General features: G+C 40.1%; 2 protein-coding genes across 5 annotated transcripts in view; one reads left to right on the top strand and one right to left on the bottom strand.

Annotated features, from left to right (window-relative positions):
• Positions 1–9278, bottom strand: part of ALKBH8 (alkB homolog 8, tRNA methyltransferase) — a 229924-nt gene extending 220646 nt beyond the window's left edge. The window contains exon 1 of the mRNA XM_081002101.1: positions 9270–9278. The gene's annotated coding sequence lies outside the window, so the exon portion shown is untranslated. The remainder of the gene's footprint in view (positions 1–9269) is intronic.
• The window catches only part of CUL5 (cullin 5), a 34226-nt gene that overhangs the window by 1299 nt on the left and 10719 nt on the right, over positions 1–22208 (top strand). For 3 of the 4 annotated variants that reach the window (XR_013985103.1, XM_081002002.1, XM_081002000.1), the window contains exons 2-13: positions 7463–7572; positions 9869–9968; positions 10385–10561; positions 11251–11392; positions 12311–12456; positions 12538–12618; positions 13826–13919; positions 16230–16360; positions 17785–17892; positions 19340–19404; positions 20164–20296; positions 21836–21967. Coding sequence is in view for 3 of the 4 variants with exons in the window: in XM_081002002.1 (XP_080858128.1) it covers positions 7463–7572; positions 9869–9968; positions 10385–10561; positions 11251–11392; positions 12311–12456; positions 12538–12618; positions 13826–13919; positions 16230–16360; positions 17785–17892; positions 19340–19404; positions 20164–20296; positions 21836–21967 (1419 nt within the window). In the remaining variant the exon portion in view is untranslated. Of the gene's footprint in view, positions 1–7462; positions 7573–7605; positions 8448–9868; positions 9969–10384; positions 10562–11250; positions 11393–12310; positions 12457–12537; positions 12619–13825; positions 13920–16229; positions 16361–17784; positions 17893–19339; positions 19405–20163; positions 20297–21835; positions 21968–22208 lie in introns of those variants that run through there. The other variant, XM_081002001.1, reaches the window with a different exon arrangement.

The following is a 22208-nucleotide window of genomic DNA, read 5'->3' on the forward strand; positions in this document are numbered from 1 at the left end:
CCACTGGATTTTGCCCCCCAAAATCAGATTTGTTGTCAGCCACTTTGTTCCCCTTAATCATATCCAAAATTTTCTGCTGGAGGGGCCTACTTGTCTTTGCGCATTTGTTATGATTATTTATTTATTTGAGTTATACACTGCCCTTCATCAAAATATCTCAGGGCAGTTAACATCTGCTTCCCAGTTGCTATCTTTTGCCCTTTCCCCTTGATCTCCCATGTATCCTACAAGAAGTGCCAGCCTTTTGCTTCTGAACACTAGTTTGTTCTGATGTAAATGAATCCCATCTTCAACTGGAAGCATGGACTGAGAAGGGTGATGAAATACTACAAACTTTAATGTGCTCTTACACTCCACGTTTGGGATCCTTTCATCCCTTTCATTAATTAAACTGAAAGCAGAGGATGGGTAAGCTGTAGAAGGCAGGTAAAACTCAGGCTAGGAACAGAAGGACTGGAGCTAGGAAACAGATTAGATAACAAATCAGGAGCATAGGCAGTGAGTGGGTGAGTGTGTTTGGGGACATAAAAGAAAAACAAGTGCTCAGTATTGTAATTGAATTGAGGATTGGAGATGCTGAAAAAAAGAAAATATCAAAAGGAGTAAAGCTGTCAAAGGAAAATAGTGCAGGAAGGGTGGGAGTGGGAGTGAGTATGTGGGGGGAGAGTATTCTTAAAACGCACAGATGTAGCAGCTTGTGTGTGCTCAAGATTGTGTGTGTTTGTGAATAGCAGAGAGTAGCCAATGTGGGACCCTCTGGAAATTGTGAACTCAACAGCCACAGCAAGCATAGTCATAGCCTGGAGTGGTGGGAGTTCTAGTCCAACAACATCTGGAGGATACAGCCTTAGCCCTTCCTGGTATATAGCAAAGTGGCAATAATTGAGGGTAAAGTAAAGGTAAAGGTACCCCAGCCCGTACGGGCCAGTCGTGTCCGACTCTAGGGTTGTGCGCCCATCTCACTTAAGAGGCCGGGGGCCAGCGCTGTCCGGAGACACTTCCGGGTCACGTGGCCAGCGTGACGAAGCTGCTCTGGCGAGTCAGCACCAGCGCAGCACACGGAAACGCTGTTTACCTTCCCACTATAAAGCAGTACCTATTTATCTATTTGCACTTAGGGGTGCTTTCGAACTGCTAGGTGGGCAGGAGCTGGGACCGAAAGACGGGAGCTCACCCCGCCGCGGGGATTCGAACTGCTGACCATGCGATCGGCAAGCCCTAGGCACTGAGGTTTTACCCACAGCACCACCCGCATCCTGCGTCAAAAATAATTGAGGGTAGGGCTGGAGAAATCTCCAATATAGATTTTTCCCTCCCCCAATCTTATGTGTGGCTGACCCATTAAATTTGATTTTTGTCCCCAAACTCTGAGACTGAAATAAAGAAATTTAGAATGTTTTCCATTCCTGATAGGTATTGTAACAAATTGTCATTTAATCACTAGACTTGGGTGTTATGCATTAAGCAGGTTGGCACTAGCTTTTTTGAAAATTGATGTCTGGTGAACTTGTTTTAAGCTAAACACTGCTGTAAGAGATTGTAGAACAAATAGGTATATTTTATTATTTGCTTATTAAATGTTTATGCTGCTAATATAACTAAAATCTCTAGTTTAAAACAAAAATGCAGCAAAAAAATCCTAAATATGAGATAAAAACGTGAGAACGTTATAAGCTATTTTGCTATAGCAAAATAAAAATACAATAGCCAAAACTTCTTTGCTTTATGCAAAATGTACAAGCCCAAACCATTGAAAAAGTGTTATTGTATTAATTGACTTATTTGATAACTCTTGTCCCCTGATCATGTTGCTGTCAAATGATAGGTTGAGAGAGGACAAAAGACTTACTTTTCTACCTCTTGTTGATAAATAGATTTTTTAAATTATTGTAATAACTTTCAGGAGAAAGTATACTCTTGTGAAAGTTAACCTATGCCTTTTTCCTGTACACATCAAGATTTTCATAACTGGAGAAATGAATGCCATTTATCCAGTAGATAATTCAGATACTTTGAAGTTAAAATATAATCAGAAGAGGTTGTTTTGTGAATGTGAAATTTCACGAAATTATGAAAGAGGTTTAAGTTTTGCCTGTGTCTGAATTTTTAGGTATGTATAACCAAGAGAAGGGATGTAAAATAGTGCCCATGTAGAAGTACAGTGCTTTCTTCTTGAAACAATACTCTAAAAACATCTCCAACATTAAAATTAAGTACATGCAAACCTAAGATCAAGCAGGTTGAAATATTTATGCTTTTGATCTTACTTTTGATAGGACTGGGATTATGAAGTGAAATATGAGGCTGCTTTTAGAAAGAGGCACTTACCTCAGAAGTCTTCCAAGAAATATATAGTGATACCAAATTGAAATGTCGAGGCCTTGATGGCTGTAATCCATCTGTCAAACTCCCTTTTCTAGAGCATGTTGCAAACCAGTGACCTATGGGCCTCATCTTCCCCTGGAGGTATCTTTATTTGGCCACCTGATGACTCTTCTCTAACCCCATGAGGGGATATTTCAGGAAACACACATTCGTTTATCTGTACTACCAGTGATGATGAAGACACCCCATCTGAGTGTATGTGCTGGGGGATGTCAACTTAGTAATAGAGCCAGACCATGTATGGCAGGCTTTAATGGCACTGGCTCTTTAAAGTCTGAAGAACTTTAATTGCTCCAGAGAGTACAGAAGTTTGCCATCCGTGCACAATAGCATTCTTGGCAAATAAAGCCCAACCTCTGAACTGCTTCCCAGTTACCTGTAAATGTTACCATGTGGCTTTGGAATAGGCTGAGCTATTAAACTAGGTATGGTAAATACACTGTTTCTCCCTACACGTCACCATCTAGTTGGAGTTCTCCCGTTCTTTCTACTAGCAGACAGGCACTTCTCGCTCTCTTTCTAGAGCCACTTTTTCTTCTTGTCTTTCTATTGAACGCAGGCAGGTTCTTGGCTTAGTCTGCAGGAGCCAGGTCAGATCAGTTCGTTCTTTTGCTCTGACCAGGGCAGGAGAAACAAGAAGTTAAATAAATAACCATTGGCTGTTTTTCTAACTTAGTCCCCTTTTCTTCACCTTATTATGGAGAACATGCACCCAACCTCACAAGTGCTGATCAGCCCTTCCTTCCTACTCAGAAGCTAAAAGGGACAAATATGCCCAGTCATGAATTTCCCTTTTGGCTTTCTGTCCTTTTGCCTCCCTCATTCCCTGCCTTACCACTGGTCTTTCCTCCCTCTCCATCTGCTGGTGAAATCCATCTCCTTTCCTTGTTTAGGCCTGAGGCAGGTATTTGAGATTGACTACCAAGTGCTGGATCTCTGGGGTTTGTTAAGATGCCCAGGCCTAAGTGAATGCATTATAGACAGTGTTCATATGGCTAACAGCTATAAGGCTGAATTGGTATTCATTTACATAGGAGTATGTCTCATTGACAACAGTGCAGTGACATCTGAATAAGCCACAATACAAATATATTGTGGCTTCTTTCTCTCTCCTAGGGTCCTCACTCTGGTGCAGTCTGTAGCAGCCATCATCACTTGTCCCAGCCTCTCTATAACCCCTGATTTCCTATGTCGCCCAGTCATTGCTTCTTGACTCCATCTCCTAGCCCAAGTCGGTCTTGCAAATTAGGCAGTTGTCAATTTCCTACCTACTGCCACAACCTGCTAAACTCCCTAAGTTTTGACTTCTGCAATAAAATGCAGCAATAAAACAGATGCTAATGTGTTATAACAGTAGGACCAGAATTCCATTGATTTGCAATGAAGCCATATTAAAGCAGTCTTTGGACTTATTTTTCATGTTTCAGGCATCTATAATGTTGGCTCCTAGAACAAATACAGTGATAAAAAAGCCATGTGAACCCTAGTAGTCAATGGAGCATATATGATTCCAATAACATCAGTAAATTCTTAGTATTTAGTATACAAGGCTCTCATGAATAACCACAGCATATGATGCTGTCATGGGTATATAAAATGGGTAGATAAAATGTTTTCTTAGTATCAGAGTAGCTTCTGGCATCTGCTCAACATCTGAGTAACAGTTCCTCTTAAATTCTCTGCCAATATACATAGTGAATTTGTTCATCCCAGCAACATGTATGTGTATGAAAATGTTAACTACTAGCTGATATTAACCAGTGTTGCTCAGAAATTCTATGAAACCAAGAATTACTGAGTTTTATAAATAGGTAATTTGTTTTTAGGTGAGTGCACACACTCTCATTGGCCTGATCTGAGAGTCCAGATCAGCCCCAACCTGAGCGACACCCAAACTGGACCTGAGCCCCAATCATTTTGGCTACAGGACTAATGCTTATTTAGGGTTTTAAAAATTCCTATACAGTCAGGAGCGGGGCAGGGCATGGAGACATTGTACCTCCCCCCCACTCCACAGACACTGCAGAGAGCAAGAGAATCAAAGCCTAGTGGATGGGTGCTGCTTCACCAGCGTGTTCCTTGCAGGGAACCCACTGGTGAAGCAAACCTCTGCAGCCAGCAGACTTGTACCCTTGATGGGTGGCTCCTGCACTGCTGCTGTATGTACTTGACTGTTGTGCCAGGCATGCCTACCTACCCCTCACTGATATCATTTCCCCCCATGGTGTCCCAGTTCATTGTGTTGCAGGGTCATGGCATCTCCACTTCCACTGACAATAGCACCTCCTCCCACTCCCACTATCTTCAAATGTGTCCAAACTGGTGCAGGTTGGAATGGTTCTGTCTACCATTTTGATTCAAAATGGCCTGCAGCCATTTCCAAACATAAACGAAAACTCTCCTCCATCTTGGGATCCATCAAATTTGATGATGATATCTCAAGTGGCATCTGAATGCATTGAGACAAACCACGTTCTAAAATTATAATATATATATTATAATAATGTAGAATAATATATATATAGAGAGAGTGTGTGTAGATGTGCCTTATGTGCTAGTTTCTCTCTTCCTAGAAAAGACTGCAAATCAACTTGCCTGGGGTGGGGTGGAGGGCTGCTGTTCTCAGCTACCTATGAGGAAGACTGGAGTGGATGGGGACAAAATGATGTTTGCAGAAGGTATTCAGAGTCTGAGGTTCTGCAGCATGTCACAATAGGCTACCTGCAGTTGCTTAAGGTAAAAAGCTAAAATTTTGCCTGCCACGCTGTGCTAGAAGACTGGCTAGAATTCTTCCCTTTTGTCCCTTTGTATTACTGCTGTGTGGAATGAGGCAATGGCAACTTGTTATATAGGCATAATTGTGCCAGTACAGTGGTGCCTCGCAAGACGAAATTAATCCGTTCCGCGAGTCTCTTCTTTTGCGAGTCTCTTTTGTCTTGCGAAGCAAGCCCATAGGGAAATTCGTCTTGCGGAACGACTCAAAAAACGGAAAACTCTTTCGTCTAGCGAGTTTTTCGTCTTGCGAGGCATTCGTCTTGCGGGGCACCACTGTATAGTTAAGGGGGATAGGTAATGAAATTTTATACCATTGTAAATGCAGAACATTCTCTGTGTTATTAAAATCCAGGCAATTTGTTCAGATTGTCTGAAATTTAGCATGGGCTTTCTCCACGTTGATACATTAAATGCAACTAGCTTGCTCCATAAGCTAGCTATATTTGAAGAAAACTGTTGAGGAACAGTCAAGTTACACCAGTTCCATTTCCCTTCATTTGTGGCCATTTTTTGCTCTCCCGTAAGATGCCATAGAATCATATAATTGTTGAGTTGGAAGGGACCATGTGGAAGGGACCCCTTGCAATGCTGAAATCTTTTACCCAACATGGCCTCGAACCCATGACCCTGAGATGAAGCGTCTGCTTTTTCTCACTCATTTAAATGCACCTAGAATAGTAAAGGAAGTTATATTAAAAGTGTCTGGCATTTCAGTTTTGAGAAAATTCATTATCCTCATAAAGATAACTATCTTTTAAAGTCTCTGTGTAAGTAACCAGTTAAAGGCAAGTCATGAAACACATCCTTAGTGAAAAGATCAAAGGAAAGTTTGGGCAAATAGAGTCTAAGTTGTAAGTGAGCACAATATGTTTGAATGCAGAATGTGTTTGCTTCTTGCATGGTGCAGAAATTGGATGAATGCCGTACAATTTCCTGTTCCTCTCCCGTCTAAATATGGAAAATTTGTGAATGTCTTAACCCTTCTCTTAAACTGGACACCAGTCTCTGGAGAACAACAGCGGGGGAGAGCAATTGCCCTTGTGGGCTTCCCATGAGTGTCTGGTGATGGCCACTGTGGGAAACAAGCCTTCACTCCCATCCAGCAGAGATCTTTGAATTTCCGAGGCTCATGATATTTCGTTGCATTCAATTTTTCAGTGCTTAAAAATCCAAACTCCTAGTATGGCAGCATATCAAAATAATCATTATTATTCAACTTGAATACCTAGTCCTTTCGCTTTGATTGAATGAATGTCTGGGTTAGTGCAGTGTGTCATTTGTATCTGCATACAGTGTTTTCTCACATGGATTTCTGACCCTCTCAATTTGCATGCACTGTCTCCACTGCAATAGGCTTTTCCTGATCACAGGGTAGATGTGGTGTTTCCACTGTAGCTCTATCACTCTCGCTTGAAGGAGAATAATTTTTGTGTGTGTTTCTTTATCAGCAAGAACATGAGAATTTGTGAAAAGCGTTCAGTGCAGGCACATTTTAAGTGTCAAGTATATTTGCATGTATTTTTCCTCCTACCGTACCTTTTTGCAACAAAACAGCAATATTGACACACTGAATATGCTGGACTGAGAGCAATAGAGCCCTGTGTTCAGTTGTGTTTAAATGGACCCAAACCGTCTTGTTGGCTGTCAGTTGGATTACAGAGTGCACATACCTCACCTGGATGTATGTCTGAAGAATTTTGTACTTCAGAATCTGCTTCCAAGTTTAAAATGTGCTGCATGAGGTGGTCCATATCCCTAGTGCTATAAGGTTACAGTGTTTTTGAAAACCTCCAGCACAATGCAGATAAATAAAACAATGAAAATGCATTTTGTCAGTTTTTCATTGTCTCCCCTTTTTGTGGCTCATGACTTAAAAAGTTTCTTTCTTGTTTAAGTTCTGGATTATTACTTAAATGTACCTGCTGGAGTATCATATACAACTTAGGGGGATAGGAGATGAATCTCTCATTGGGGCATTTTTAAAAGGTGGCTAGTTCAATATGTTTGAAGTCTGAACCTGGGAAAACCAATGTGTGCTATGATTTCTACCAAGTTTGGTCCCCTGAGGATTGCAGATAACACGGTGTGATCATGAAACTTCACAGGGTAAGATGCAATGAGTTATTTAAAGAAGTGGTTGTCTAGTTGATCTATTTGACTACAGGTGGACTCAAGTGCACATGTAATTGGAAGCCCCAATGAGCAAAATGGACTGGATTCAGAATGAACATATATAGGATTGGGCTGCAAGATTAATGCTTATTTGACCTGTATTTAAAGTATGCTGTCTTCTTTCTTGAAGAATAAAGGTTCACTTCAGTTTGAAGACAAATGGGATTTCATGCGCCCCATTGTTCTGAAGCTTTTGCGCCAGGAATCTGTTACGAAACAGCAGTGGTTTGATCTATTTTCGTAAGTAGTGTGTATCATTTGTAATTCTTGGGTAATAGAACAATGGTAATGGTTTGTAATATCTTGTTGAAACAGTTGTTTAAGGAAAGACCCTGTAATAGACTTCTTACTTAGGATACTCATTTGTTTTCAAGATAGCTAGCAATTGACTTTGAAAATTAGAATGGTAATGAAGTGATTTATTTGGGATTATCATTACTTAAACTGTTATGTATTGATGTACTGTTCTCATAGGTTCCACATTCAAGTAATTTTTCTCTGATAAAATGATTGGACAATTATTTTTATATAGCACAATCTATTGCTATTCTGTCCACAGAAGTCTAAATTCTAATCAGTGCTTTACTCAGAGCTGAAAATATGCTGAAAAGAGCAATTTCCGAAGCTAATAGCAGCTTTTAGCAGTGCTGCATTTACAAAATATGCGCACACACAAATGGATTTCAGGACGTATTTATGGAACACACATACCCTTTTTTAAAGAACATTTGTTCCATTTTTTGTTGACAGGGTTTTTCCTTCTAAAAACTAGCAGTAGAAGGGGCTTGCTTCCTGGGCTGTAATGGTCACTTGAACTAGCGAGCCCCTGGCTATCAGGGCTGACTCCCGTAACCTATGAATTCCTCCTCAAGTTGCTCTTGCCAAAAAAGGGAGTTGCTGTTAAGCCTTTTCCTGACATTCTCTCCCCCACCCCACCCCTCCGGCCGATGTTCCTTGAGCTGAGAGATGAAGATTGGGAGGTTGGAGGATGGAGACACATGCATGGGCAATCATATGTTCATAGGAGAGATGGTACCCATGCCTTGTATGCAAGTGAGCTTACTTGAGTGTGTAACACACCATACTTGCTGACCAGAGGGCCTCGCTGCTCTTAGGTAAGCTTGTGGGCTTGCCCTAATATGATTTCTCTCTCTTGATGTGTGCTTAGAATGAGCGGATGAAAGTGACCCTTTCGTAAGTGGAATTAAAATAATGTAGCAAACTTGAGAGGGAAGGGGCAAGCAATCGGGGGCAAGAAGTCTTGAGAATTTCATCACCTGCTCTTGCAAAGGTGAAACCTCATATGAGATATCTTTGCAGGACAGATTGCCATAAAGTGACTCCGTAGAGGATTTGGCAGTCACATGGGTGGCAGATTAAGTTGTAGTCCTACTCTGAGTACACACATTGAAATTAATGGGCATGACTAACTTATGTTCATTAATTTCAGCAGGTCTACTGTGAGTAAACCTTAGTTGGATACAACTCATAGGTTTTCTAAGCTCCAGATCTGATAGTTTCGAATAAGGACATAAAGAGCTTCTATATATATATTGAGTCATACTAATGGTTTATATAGCATCTATATAAATGGTTGTCGGCTGGTTTTATCAGTGGGATAATCTTAAAGGTGGGTGAGTGACCAAGCCCTCTCCCTCTCCCTCTAGCCAAAGGGACATGTTAGAAAATCCAGTTTCATTCTGATACTTGAAGTTAGGGAAGAGACACACTGGAGTGCCTAAGTGAGAGCAGAGACAAATATTGTCCATTTTTTAGCCATTTTGCAGGGAAACCAGAATGATATCTGGCTCTGCGAGTGAGAGAAGGGCTTTGCCTCTTTATTTGCTTTCCTATGCCTTCATCTCACTACCTCATATTGCTGGAAGTCCAGAAGGAAGAAGGTGATGAGCACCTGGGGTATGTGAGATTGTCAGAACATCTCAGGAGAGCAGCTTTTGCTAACAAACCGCTAGTTGTTAACCTAATTATGACCAGTAGCAGCTCTGAAGGGTCTCAGTCAGGGCTGTCTTAGACTTATTACCAAAACACCTTCAACTGGGGAAGCCAGGCACGAACTTGGGATGTTTACAAAAGTATGTGATCTAGCACTAAGCTGCAGCCCTTTCTTTATGTGTGCCTCATTAAAACGGTTCCATTTTTTTCCGGGGAGATGGTGTTTCTCCACCTGGAAATAGTTCTGTTTCCCAGGATGGCAACTTTGGTTAGGCATACTCTGTAACAGTGGGCTTTGTAAATGAATGATAAAGTGCCAGATTCTTTTTTCTACTGTGAATTATTTGACTTCAGACATTAATATTGCATGTACAGATTTGTATATGCTGATATGTCTATTTAAAACGGCCTAATGGACAAAGTAATGCTTGGTCCCACTTTCCCCAGCTGTGGGTAGGCACTATATTGTTGACATTTAACTGGGGTTGCTTGAGGACATTATTATCAAGTGGCCACTTAAACTGAAATTTCAGCTATACAGTTTAGTATTATCTTGACCTGACTGAATGTATATATTTTCTAGGGATGTGCATGGCGTTTGCTTGTGGGATGATAAAGGCCCAGCAAAAATACACCAGGCTTTGAAAGAAGATATCCTTGATTTTATTAAACAAGCACAAGCAGTAAGTTTTCAACTTGTCCACAAGTAGATTCTTTTCTCCTGATATCTCAAAAGTGTATTTTCTCAAAGGCAGCTCAACTTTGCATACAGAACTGAGAATAACCACAAACATGATGGGTCGCCTAATCCAAATCTCCCTGGATAGGGCGGTGTGTACTGTGCAGCTGTTGGGCGATTGTCATCTTGTAGCTTTTTTGCAAGTTTGTGTTTGTAACATCAGAATTCTCTGTGTTATGTATGGCATAACTTTTTTTAAAAAAAGAATCAATAGCTGCATTGGTAGTAGGCATTAGAAATACTCATGTGTGTTTTTAAACTGTATCTGTTTTTATACTGTACTTGTGATCTTCGGATGAAGGGTGGTATAGAAACTTAACAAATAAAGATGATAATATTTTGAGCCATCTCTTCTTTCAGAGAGTGCTGAGCCACCAAGATGATACTGCATTACTGAAAGCCTATATTGTAGAGTGGCGTAAATTCTTCACGCAGTGTGATATCTTACCCAAGCCATTTTGTCAGTTAGAGATTACTCTCATGGGCAAACAAGGCAGCAACAAGAAGTCCAATGTAGAAGACAGTATTGTACGAAAGGTAAGTTCTTTGCTGTAAATATACACCATCACAAAGAGAGTTTGTTGTAGCACGAATACATGGCATAGCATAGCATAGCATAGCATAGCGAAATCTTGCATCGTCCATAGTTATACTGAAGCATCACTTTAAAGTGGGGGTTAGAACTGATGATTTACTGAACTGCTTCTCTTTCCACTGCCAGGCACAATTCCATAATGCAGTGCTATTCATCCAATGTAGTGGTAGCTTTGCATATTCCTGCTGCTTTTTTCTTAAACAAATTTGTAGGTAGGTGATGAATATGTTCTTCCTTTGAAAGTGTGAAAAAGAGTGTGGCCAAAAAAAGCAGTTGGTTTATGTTTCCCTGAGTTTTAAAGATAAGACAGAGTGAGCGCATAATTAGCTGGAGTTATTTAAAACACACTTTCTACTCAATTAACAATGCTCACTATAAAGTGACCACAAACCTCATTGGAGACCTTTTTTTTTGTTTTTGTTAGTCCTTGGTAAAGAGAGGGGCAATTGTAACAGAACATTTGTTTTTTTTTAATAGCTGTCATGTGGACATTCTGTACTATTTGAGAAATAAGTTTAAATCTGAAACTGAACTTTTGCCAGGCCCTTCCAGGGCCAGTTTTTAATGGGTTGCCTTTTGAGAATTTGTACATACCTTTTAATGTTATTTCTTCTTCTTTCTGTCTTTGCAGCTCATGTTAGACACTTGGAACGAATCCATATTTTCAAATATAAAGACTCGCCTTCAAGACAGTGCAATGAAGCTGGTCCATGCTGAAAGGCTAGGGGAAGCATTTGACTCTCAACTTGTCATTGGTGTTAGAGAATCATATGGTATGTGTTGTTTTATAGGACATGTCTTCAGAACCCCATTAATATACAAACCATCATAGTTTGCCTCCAGCTACAATTTGCATTGACAAAAGGATTGATGACAAGTGTACAGAAAAGACCAGTAATCTCTGTGGTCCAGCAGCAAGAGCAGTTTCCAAAGGTGTTTGAACTATAAGGGTTTGTTTTTCTTGATGCTTGAAACTTGTCCCTTGTCTTGATTAGTAAATAAGGAATTTCTTCAGACATTTCCATCAGTGATGATCTTAAGATTCATGTTACTGCTGCTTTTGCACAGGCAAATGCCCTGGGAATTATTATTTTTTGGGGGGGAGGAATCTGAAATCCCATGGGTTGGTGGAATGTAAATTCAATATTTTTTAAACACTACATTTTTTGGTGCTGTAAGTTCCAGAGTTAGCCCTCCCGGCCTGGCCCAGCCCTCGCCACTCTCCTAGAATGCCCATTTTTCAGGTCTTACGCTGGAAAGATCTTTCAGTAATGACTCAGGTGACTGAGCTGACAGGTTGAGGGAGTTAGGACTGGCATATCTTTGCCTAAGTTGGTATATGGGGCTTACGCCAGGATAGCTCAGCAGCACCAGGAATCGGCTGAATGAGCGAGAGATCCTGTGGGTCTTTATTCGCTCATCCTGAGACAAGTCGTGGGTTTGGATTGCTCCCTTACCTGCTAACTTACAATCTAAAATTACCCTAAAAAGCACACTTTTATTCCTCTTATTAGACTTCTAAGTTGTCATAGCCTTATGTCCAGATGATCAGGAATTGTTTTAAAAAATGGAAAGCAAGACTATGTTTTTCTGCCTATTGTTATATTCATTGTCATTAATGGGAGAAGTAAGTGTGTTTCATCATATAGAAGCCCAGGAAGAATGCTTTAACTTTATATTCCTCATTTCAGTTAATCTGTGTTCTAATCCTGAAGACAAACTCCAGATTTATCGGGATAATTTTGAAAAAGCATACCTTGATTCAACAGAGAGATTTTATAGAACTCAAGCCCCTTCGTATTTGCAACAAAATGGTGTTCAGAATTACATGAAATATGTAAGTTCAAAGGTGTTGGTATGAAGTTGTTGGTCCTGTTAATGTTAATATTCTAAGTAATCGTTGTTCTGCTCTCTACAGGCAGATGCTAAATTAAAGGAAGAAGAAAAAAGAGCACTACGGTATTTAGAAACCAGGCGGGAATGTAACTCTGTAGAAGCGGTATGTGTTAGTTTTAGCTATATATAGCAGGTATAATTATATACCATTGTATACCCATTTACGTGGGTGCAAACATCACCGAGCTCTGTGGGACTTTGTATGGGATTGCCCTGTAGAATGTGTACATGCTTCTGCTTTTTTATCCCTGTGTTTTAGAACCCTTGTTCCCTTGATTATAATCTTTATTAACTGTTTTTAATATTGTAATTCAAAATTGTTGTAACCCACCCTGGAACTTCATGGTGAAGAGTGGATGATGATGATGATGATGAAGAAGAATAAATAATACTCACAATAGTCAAAATGTGTATAAACATAATTTTATCTACTATAGGGGGTGTCCTAAATTTGCTTCATACTGGGGAGTTTTGTATTTTGCAAAACTGGAGACTAGCTGATTTCAGATTATCCTCCAAGCCAGAGCTTCCCAAACTGTGTGTCACATGAATACTCCCCTGGGGCTGGAAAGGTAACCACCAGTTTGCTAGTAAAACTGAATTGCCGTGTCACAAAATGATGCATGTCTAAAAAGTGTGTCACCAACATGAAAAGTTTGGAAAGCTCTCCTCCAAACCATATTTTGAGCAAGCCCTCCAAACCAGAATTGCAAAGCACAAAATGATCCTGGTGTGCTGTCCTAGTTTGAAGGGTTCAATCTCCCCCAAACACTTCACCCAAAATGTCTTCCATATCATTTTAAAAAAAGACAGTCCCCTCCCATTCCTCATTCTCACAATCAGAGAAGTCTCCACACCAAAGGAAAATGGATTGGGAGGGAGGAATAAATAAGCAAACTCAGGTGTAAGTTCTTAGTTACCAGTTCTTTGAATGATAAACTGGATTGGAAAGAGTTCAAGGAGTTCATAAGTTCTTGGTGTCTCAGCTGCACAGATGAAGTGGCCCCACATCTGTTCTGTCTTCTCTTATGTAGCCTAATGTAATGGCTGCTATCAGGTGACAATTCATGGAGGGAGGAGCTTGACTGTATTCCTTCTGTTTCCTCCACTAGTATTGCCTAATGTAATGTCTGCTGCAAATTGTGGCTTGATTAAAAGAGGAAGTGATTGATTGAGGCATGCATGAGGGAGGGTGAAAGGGGTGTGTGGAATGTTCCTCATCCTCCAAAACATGATTGCAAGATCATCTCAATTCAGCTGATGCGTTTCTACATCCTAAGTACACTAATGGTTGCACTTCTACCTTTCAGCTTATGGAGTGCTGTGTGAATGCTCTGGTGACATCTTTTAAGGAGACAATTTTAGCTGAATGCCAAGGCATGATCAAACGAAATGAAACGGAAAGTAAGTGAAGTGTAGCATAAATCTGTGTCATTAGATTGGTATGGACAGAGTAAAATATATAACTGATTTATATTACTGCTTTTGTAAAGAGTAGCACACAAGAAATACAATTTGACGTAGAACCAGTTCAGAGTTGCTTGCTGCCCTGCATGGCTATGTGTAAATATATTTTATCACATGTTTCTTTGTTGCACTTTTATCCTACCCTTTCTCCAAGGAGTTCAGGGTCTGTGCACAAAGTTATTCTCCCCATCTTAATCCTCAAAACAACCCTGTTAATTCCGTGAGTCTGAGGAATAGTGGCTGGTCTAAGGTTAACTTCATGGCTGAGTGGGAGCTGAAATCTGTTCTACCTGCACAGTCTAATAGTTGAACCACTATATTACACATCGGGATGTTTATATTCATTCATTGCAGTTTCAGTGCATTTCATGTAACTGAATGAGGGTTAATCCAGTGGTAGCTGAAAGCACACTTGGCCCCACCATATTGCATTATGATTGCTGCTGCATGCTTTTAGCTGTATTTCAACACCCTTGTCTGTCTTTTGGGTCTACTTAGTTTTTATCATTTAGGTGAACAGGCATATCTTTAAGCCCTAGGAATGCTATTAGTTTATGTGCCTTTTTGGCAAAGGTTTATATTGATGACAAGTGATGTCATTCTGAGTTGCTTTTCAATACATTATTATCCATGGGTGGAAATCAGAAGAAAGAGACTGCATAAGCAAACAACCCTGCACACTATAACCTTTTGTTTAATTTACTCCACTACATGGTATATGTTATTTGTGGGGTTGTTGTTTTTTATAAAAAAATAGCAATTAGTTCAAAATGGATGGTTCCACCTTTCATGGTATAAACATCTGCAGTTAGGCCTGGGAATTCAAAAGGTATCTGACCTTTAAAAAATATGCTTGGCTTCTCATCCTGACAGCACTTCTTTGGCACTAGTCCAGAGCTGAATATAGCAAGGTAGCAAACGTCGTACAAGTATAACTTTCAGTCCTCAAGGGGAATGAGACTTTATGGGAACTTGGAACTATTGAGAAATTGATTAGTGAACATGGGCTATTGCAGTGAATTTCGCTGCATAGTCCTGGAGAAGACTGGTCCATAAAACCACTTCTTCCCCCACAGTTTTGCTTTCCTCTGCATCCTTCCCTGAATGAATCAGTGATTTATTTGTTTTACATACTTAATTTGAATTATATACTGCTTATTCTTAAAAACCTCTGAGTGGTTTACATAAAATGTAATGCTGACCCTGGCTAACTGTAGGCAGCAAATCAGGAGTCCTCCTTGAGGATGCATTCTTTCCCTTCCTTCTCTTCCTTTTATTTATTTTATTCATTCATTCCCCGCCTTTCCCCCTGATGGCACTCAAGGTAGTTTCTCTTCTCTTCTCTTCCCTTCCAAGGGTTAATATAGTTCTCTGTCATGGTCCCAGTGCAGTCCCATTTATCGGTATTGTGCCTGTGCAGAGCCTTACTTTGGAGCCTTCTAGAGCTAGGCTAATGTTTTCTGCAGGCAGCTCACCACCATCTTAGCACACTCTCAAAAGGGCCATGACTACTACTGTTCTGTAAGTTCCTTTCATCCACCTCAGTGGTAGCATGATGAGAGACTTCCTACTTGCTTGTTCTGTCAGAGGTTGAGCTTGGCTATTTAAAATCAGCACTATATTCCTTTTTATTCTTTCTTTACTATAGTGTATTTTATTAATAAAGTACATACAGATTTTTAAAAAAACATTTCACATCTGCTTTGATTGCTGTGAGCCTCAGGGTGCTTCTGTCTTCTCCCAACAAGCCTATTTTACTTTATTTTCACAACATTTATATACTGCTTATATACACGTATACCATAGTTCAAAGCCTAGATTACAAGGATCCTGGTATTGATTAACCATGGTGTGTATGTGATGGAAGACTATGGTTAATGCTAGAAAGGAAAGGGGAAAATTGGTTCATGGAGGAGAAAGTGTGCATTCTCAAGGCTGGCTTCCAATTTGCACATTGTGGTTTGTACAGAGCCCAGGTTAAGCCTAAACAGACCCACTGGATAATCTCAAGTCATTATTCATAGAATTCCCACTGATAGTTTGTGAAGTGGAGGAGCGTTTTGCAATTAAGAGAGCATGAATCAAACATCTTGCAATTTGGAGACATTATTATTTGAATTTATATACTGCCCTATACCTGGAGGTCTCAGGGCGGTTCACAGAATAAAGCTTCTCTGGAATAAAGCTTCCAGGTGCCTTGCTACAGATGAATTGACTTGTGACTTCTTCAACTTTTTTTGTCTTCAGAGTTGCATCTAATGTTTTCATTGATGGATAAAGTTCCTAATGGAATAGAGCCTATGTTAAAAGATTTGGAAGAGCATATCGTTAGTGCTGGATTAGCAGATATGGTAGCAGCCGCTGAAACTATTACTACTGTAAGTAGGTGTTTCTTGACTTTATCCCTTACCCTTAGAAAGCTTTCCCTATATATCAGGAATATTTTGCAAAACTAATTCTCAGTTTGGTGTGAAGTAGGTGTCCAAAGTGTTGGTTGCCTTTTTTTACCACCCAAGAAATCATGCAGCCAAATGTTTGCAACTACATCCAGTATGATATGCTCCTTCCCACTTCAGTCCCTGCCTTGCCCAGGAACCACAGTCTCTACTAAATCTTGAAATGAATGTGTGAAATTGAATTGAAAACCAGGCTGTTTACTAGATACAGTAGGGAAATATTGCTGCTTCCTTAAAATCATTGGGGTTTTAAAATCTCATGAAATAAAACTGCAAGCTTTTAATTTTGTTGGGGTTATTAAGCAATTAAAGATTTCTATTACAAATTGAAACTTTGCTTCAAAGCAGTCATCACAATTAAGAGCATGCCAAATCCCTGGAACGTGGGGATCTTAAAAGAACTGCCACCACACTGGCAAGATAAATTCCCTGCACCAGATTTAATGGTAGAGAAATTAACCATGGCTCTGCCTTCCAATCTGCATTTAGAGTTAGCACGTAGCATGCCATTGTGGGACTGCCCAGTTGTGATACGAATGAGCAGTCAGAAGCCTCAGATTTGTACATTCATTCTCTCCAACTTTTGTGTGCAGTGATTCCCTACCTCCAGTTCTCGTTTGAGGCCAATCTTAGTAAGCAAGTTTCACCCAAACCATGGTTAGTGTCAAACCAGGATTGGGGTTAGTGTCAAACCAGGTGAATTGCCATGCATACTAGGCACACCAAGCCCCAAACCTTTAGCTGGTGGTTCACGTAATGCCAGTCTTTGGTTTAGCATAACGTCTGAATCACTTCTTGGGGTGAAATTGTATTTTTTGTAATAGGAAAAGTAGCTGAAATTGATGGTGGCCTGTAAAGTCACCTCTACCTTCTAAATAACTGGGACATCTTCCTCAAATGAAGCAGTTTTATTGGAAGCACCTGGTGTACTTTTCCAGTCTATAAAAAGGGATAGATCAAAAAGCTGACAGTAACCAGATATCTGTCAGATTGTCCACTAACACTCAACAATTTCCATTTTTAATATATTTTGAATAGTTCTTGTTCCTTTGTTCTAACAGCTTGTACTTAGCAGAAATTTCTGTAGAATATGGGTTCTTCCAAGAAATGTGTTTTAGGAATATAATTCAGAAAACTTTATATAAATTGTTTGAACTTAAAATTGGTAATGTGCTTCATAAAATCTAGCAAAAGTAATTACTTTTGAGCTCAATACCCTCCATGAAAATAAGTAATTCACAGAAAATTGGTGTAGTTTACCAGTGCCACTGATTAATAATAATGTGCTATTTTTTCTCACAGATTTGGCTTTTTATTTTTTGTTGCTTTGCTTCTTCAATTTTTAGGATTCTGAAAAGTATGTAGAACAATTGCTCACATTATTTAATCGATTTAGCAAGCTGGTTAAAGAAGCTTTTCAAGATGACCCAAGATTTCTTACTGCCAGAGATAAGGTATGATTGTTATTAATTCAGTTGGCCATTTGTTTCAGTTTTTAACACTGTGTGTTTTAAAACACAATGACATACTTCATGTTTCAAGTTTCAAGTCTACAATTTGTTATTGATGCTTATGGGACTTGCATGATGTAAATGAAAAATATAATAACTTGTCATCTTAAGAATTCTCTATATAGAAGTAATTGCAAGATTTCAATCATATACTTATACAATTACATTAGATACTCTCACAGCTATACATGCCTAATTAATCATGATATGTCAATATTGCCCAAGTATCTAAGTCGTTGATTTGTTAAGATGATTATAGAAATAGTAGTGAATTGAAAGTCCTAATACTATAAACTGTATATAAAATGTTGGAGAATACCATCACAAGGTATGATGATACAATAATACTAGGTGTACTGCTGATATAATGGTAGGTTTTAAAATGCAGGCAACAAAAGTGTTACATTTCTATGAATAGTTTAGCTAGTTCAGACATCATATTCGGCTGATTTAATAATTGGGATTACCCTGCATGTGTCAGGAGTGAGCTAGCAGTAAGTCACCTGGAGTAAGTGAACTCTCTATTAGAAAAAAGTAGGGTCTGCACAGGGTTGCCAGGCCTAAATGAGCACATCAGCTCTTCTTCAGTAGGTCTTGCCCCAGGAGACAGTTGCAGAGACTGAAGGTCCACAGCTGCCTGTCACTTCTCCAGGGTTTTCCTCAAGCAATCTGAGACACTGCCTGTGCTTTTGCTCCTCTTGCTAATGCCTCTCCTAGTCCTTGGGAGACTCTCCTAGTCCTAGTCCTAGTCCTTGGGAGACCAGCGGGAAGGGGAGCTAGTCGCAGCAGGAGAGGGAGACACCTGTGCTTTTTCACCAGCCTGACTCACCTCTGCCTCTTGGCTTCTCTCACCCCCCTCTCCTGCTGCAGCTTCTGGCTCTGATTCTGGACTTCTCTCTGCCACAGACTTTCCCCACTCACTAAGCCCTATTACCTCTTCAGCTTCTGACACCTACTCCTTTCAGTCTTCTCTCTGACCACCCATCGGCAACCCACCTCCAGTACCCAGGCTTTGAGCCTTCTTCCCTTGGGGAAGCTGGTTCCTGCTACCTTTCCAGCTGGTTCCTCCTACCATTCTTCTGTGTCCAACCTTTCCATGATAGCATGTTTGCACACACCTAACCTCCACCCACCTATGTGCATTTCCCCTTCTCTTTTCTGATTAGCGAAGCATAGGTGCCAGCTCCCACTAATTCTCTTTAGCTTTCAAACTTAATACTGCAATTAAAGTAGGGAGCGCATGAACCTTCAGGGAGTTCTTGGTGGCCAAACCATAGCTTTGCAATCAGCCCTGTGTGATGTCTGAAATGAAAGATGAAGATTTTGAATGGTTAGTTTTGGAATCTGTTCCCGTGTTGAGAATTGAATGGATGTTTCCATTTTATTTTAGGCATATAAAGCTGTTGTTAACGATGCCACAATATTTAAACTTGAATTACCATTGAAACAGAAGGGGTAAGTTGTTTGAATATTGGCTTGAATCTATTTGCATTCTGTTTGATGTTAATTAGGCAAGTTCATTATATAAAGTTGGTTTTCCAGGCCACCTTGGGCTTACATCCATCTTTCCCATGCTGAACATTGTATATTCAGTCCTTTACCATAAACAGATAATTGTAAGCATCAAATTACTAGAAGTTGCAATGCCATATTATATTTAAATACTTGAAACAATTGAAATTTCTGAATCCTTCCACCATAATTGACACTGTTCTAATCTAGAGGCTCAAAAGAAGCCACCTTCAGAGGAGTCCCATGAAAGTGCCTGCCTTGTGGTGCTTTTGTACTGTATATTCTCCCTATTGTAACTTCTGATTGTTCATTTAATAGTAGGCCCAGAGTTTAAGTCACACACAGCTTGTGGTGATGTTAGGAGGAGCTGTTTGTTTTGATAATTCTTTCGAACTTGGAATCTTCTCTCATACATGCTGCACTGGCTTTCTGAGTACAGTCCCTTCTGCTAACTCATTTACACATTTACACAAATTACTATTCTCTGTATTAATTACATCTGTGAAATAACATTTGGACCCTTGGAAGGAAAAGAAGCAAGTGGAATTTAAGAAAAGCGTGTAAACGTTTGCTCTTTTTATTGAAGTGTGTCCCCCCCCCCTTAATTATTAGCAAAAGCCTGACTTGGTATAATGGTGTGCAACTTCACATTGAGGGCTGCTCAGTATAATTTTGTGATAACTACTTTTCATGTTCGTTTAGTGTTGGACTGAAAACACAGCCAGAGTCCAAGTGCCCGGAGCTGCTTGCGAATTATTGTGATATGTTGTTGAGAAAAACACCGCTAAGCAAAAAACTAACCTCTGAAGAAATTGAAGCAAAGCTTAAAGAAGTGGTATGTGCAGATTCTAGTTTTTATCTGGGGGGGGGGGAATACAATTGTGATCCCCCGCAAAATTTCTTTTGATCACTCCAAAAAACAGCAGGATTAACAGGGAGGGAGACTGTCATTGGAGTTCAATGCTGCAATAGTTCAGTTCTTAATCTAGTTGCTGTCTGGGTGCAGAGAGTAGCATCTTACTTTTATGCACAATTAAGTATTATTCCTTAATCTGACAGTTGCATGCAATTTAAGTTGGCTGATGTGGGGTTCAGACCTTTCACAAGATCCTCTTTTCATGCATTACTTGTGTGAAGATGCAAAATGTACTGAAAACGTGTGGGATTGTGCCCTTAGGTCTGCCTCAATGGCCAGCAGCTTCTCCCACTTGGCAATGCTCTCATTAGCAGAGACATCTGGTTCAAAGAAGCATTTGCACACAAAATCCCTGGAACTCTGATTGCACTGAGTTTGAGGGCTCAGGGCAGCCTCTAGTTGTGGAGGTTACTCAGAAAAACTTTCCTGCTCCTAGTGGATTGTGAGGTCAGGAGCAGCTGTGCATTTTGAGGTTCTAAAAGTTTGGCATCCTCCAACCCACAACCCCTTTCAACACACTTTGCCTTATTATATCGGGGGGGGGGGAGTTATTAGTTTGTTTATATTTTATTATGTCCCCCCCTTTGTATTTTTATATTGTGAACTGCCCTGTGATCTTTGAGTTAAGGGTGGCATACAAAATTAATATTATAATAATAATAATAATAATAATAATAATAATAATAATAATGTGAGTAGTGTAAGAAGGAAGCTAAAGAGACCCCATGTACTGTTGTGTTTGAGCCCTGGCACCTTTTGTTTTAGAAAAATTTAAGCACACTGTATTGCACACTAAGAGGGATGTGGGTAGCGCTGTGGTCTAAACCACTGAGCCTTGGGCTTGCCGATCAGAAGGTCAGCGGTTCGAATCCCCGTGACGGGGTGAGCTCCTGTTGCTCAGTCCCAGCTCCTGCCAACCTAGCAGTTTGAAAGCACGTCAAAGTGCAAGTAGATAAATAGGTACCACTCCAGGGGGAAAGTTAAATGGCATTTCCATGTGCTGCTCTGGTTTCACCAGAAATGGCTTAGTCATGCTAGCCACATGACCTGGAAAAACCGTCTGCAGACAAACGTTGGCTCCCTTGGCCAGTAAAGCGAGATGAGCGCCGCAACCCCAGAGTCGTTCGCGACTGGACTGTCGGGGGTCCTTTACCTTTTTATTGCACACTAATCTCTGAATGCTACTGTGTGGTCTTTTTGCAGAATCAGATACTGCTGTGATCAAAAGGGAGAAATGCAGAACGTTTCAATTAAAAGTGGAACTGTGTTGTTAAACCACATTTGTTCCTCAGTGATAGCTTGAGAAGGAACATAATTAAATCTGTAGTCATTTCATAGAGCATGACTGCTGAAAGATCATTTTGGGAGTATGAGCTTGCCACCTCCTGGCTCAGCTGTGCAGTAACAATAGATGTTAGTAGCAACCACTGAAACTAGTCTAATGCTTTTTTTAAACAGCTATTGGTGCTCAAGTATGTGCAGAACAAAGATGTTTTCATGAGATACCACAAAGCTCATTTAACAAGACGTCTTATATTGGATATATCAGCAGATAGTGAAATAGAAGAGAATATGGTAGAATGGCTGAGAGTAAGTATCTCAAATCCTAATGTTTTTATTATTCCTCTAAGTTTGTTGATTAAAAAGGGCAAATATTAATGTTTTAAATATAAATTATCGAGGGTCTACCTCAGGGGTCAGCAAACTTTTCAGCAGGGGGCCGGTCCACTGTCCTTCAGATCTTGTGGGGGGCCGGACTATATTTTGAAGGGGGGAAAATGAACGAATTCCTATGCCCCACAAATAACCCAAAGATGCATTTTAAATAAAA

The sequence above is a fragment of the Podarcis pityusensis genome (genome assembly GCF_964106645.2).
Source record: "Podarcis pityusensis genome assembly, chromosome: 4".
Taxonomy (NCBI): Eukaryota; Metazoa; Chordata; class Lepidosauria; order Squamata; family Lacertidae; genus Podarcis; species Podarcis pityusensis.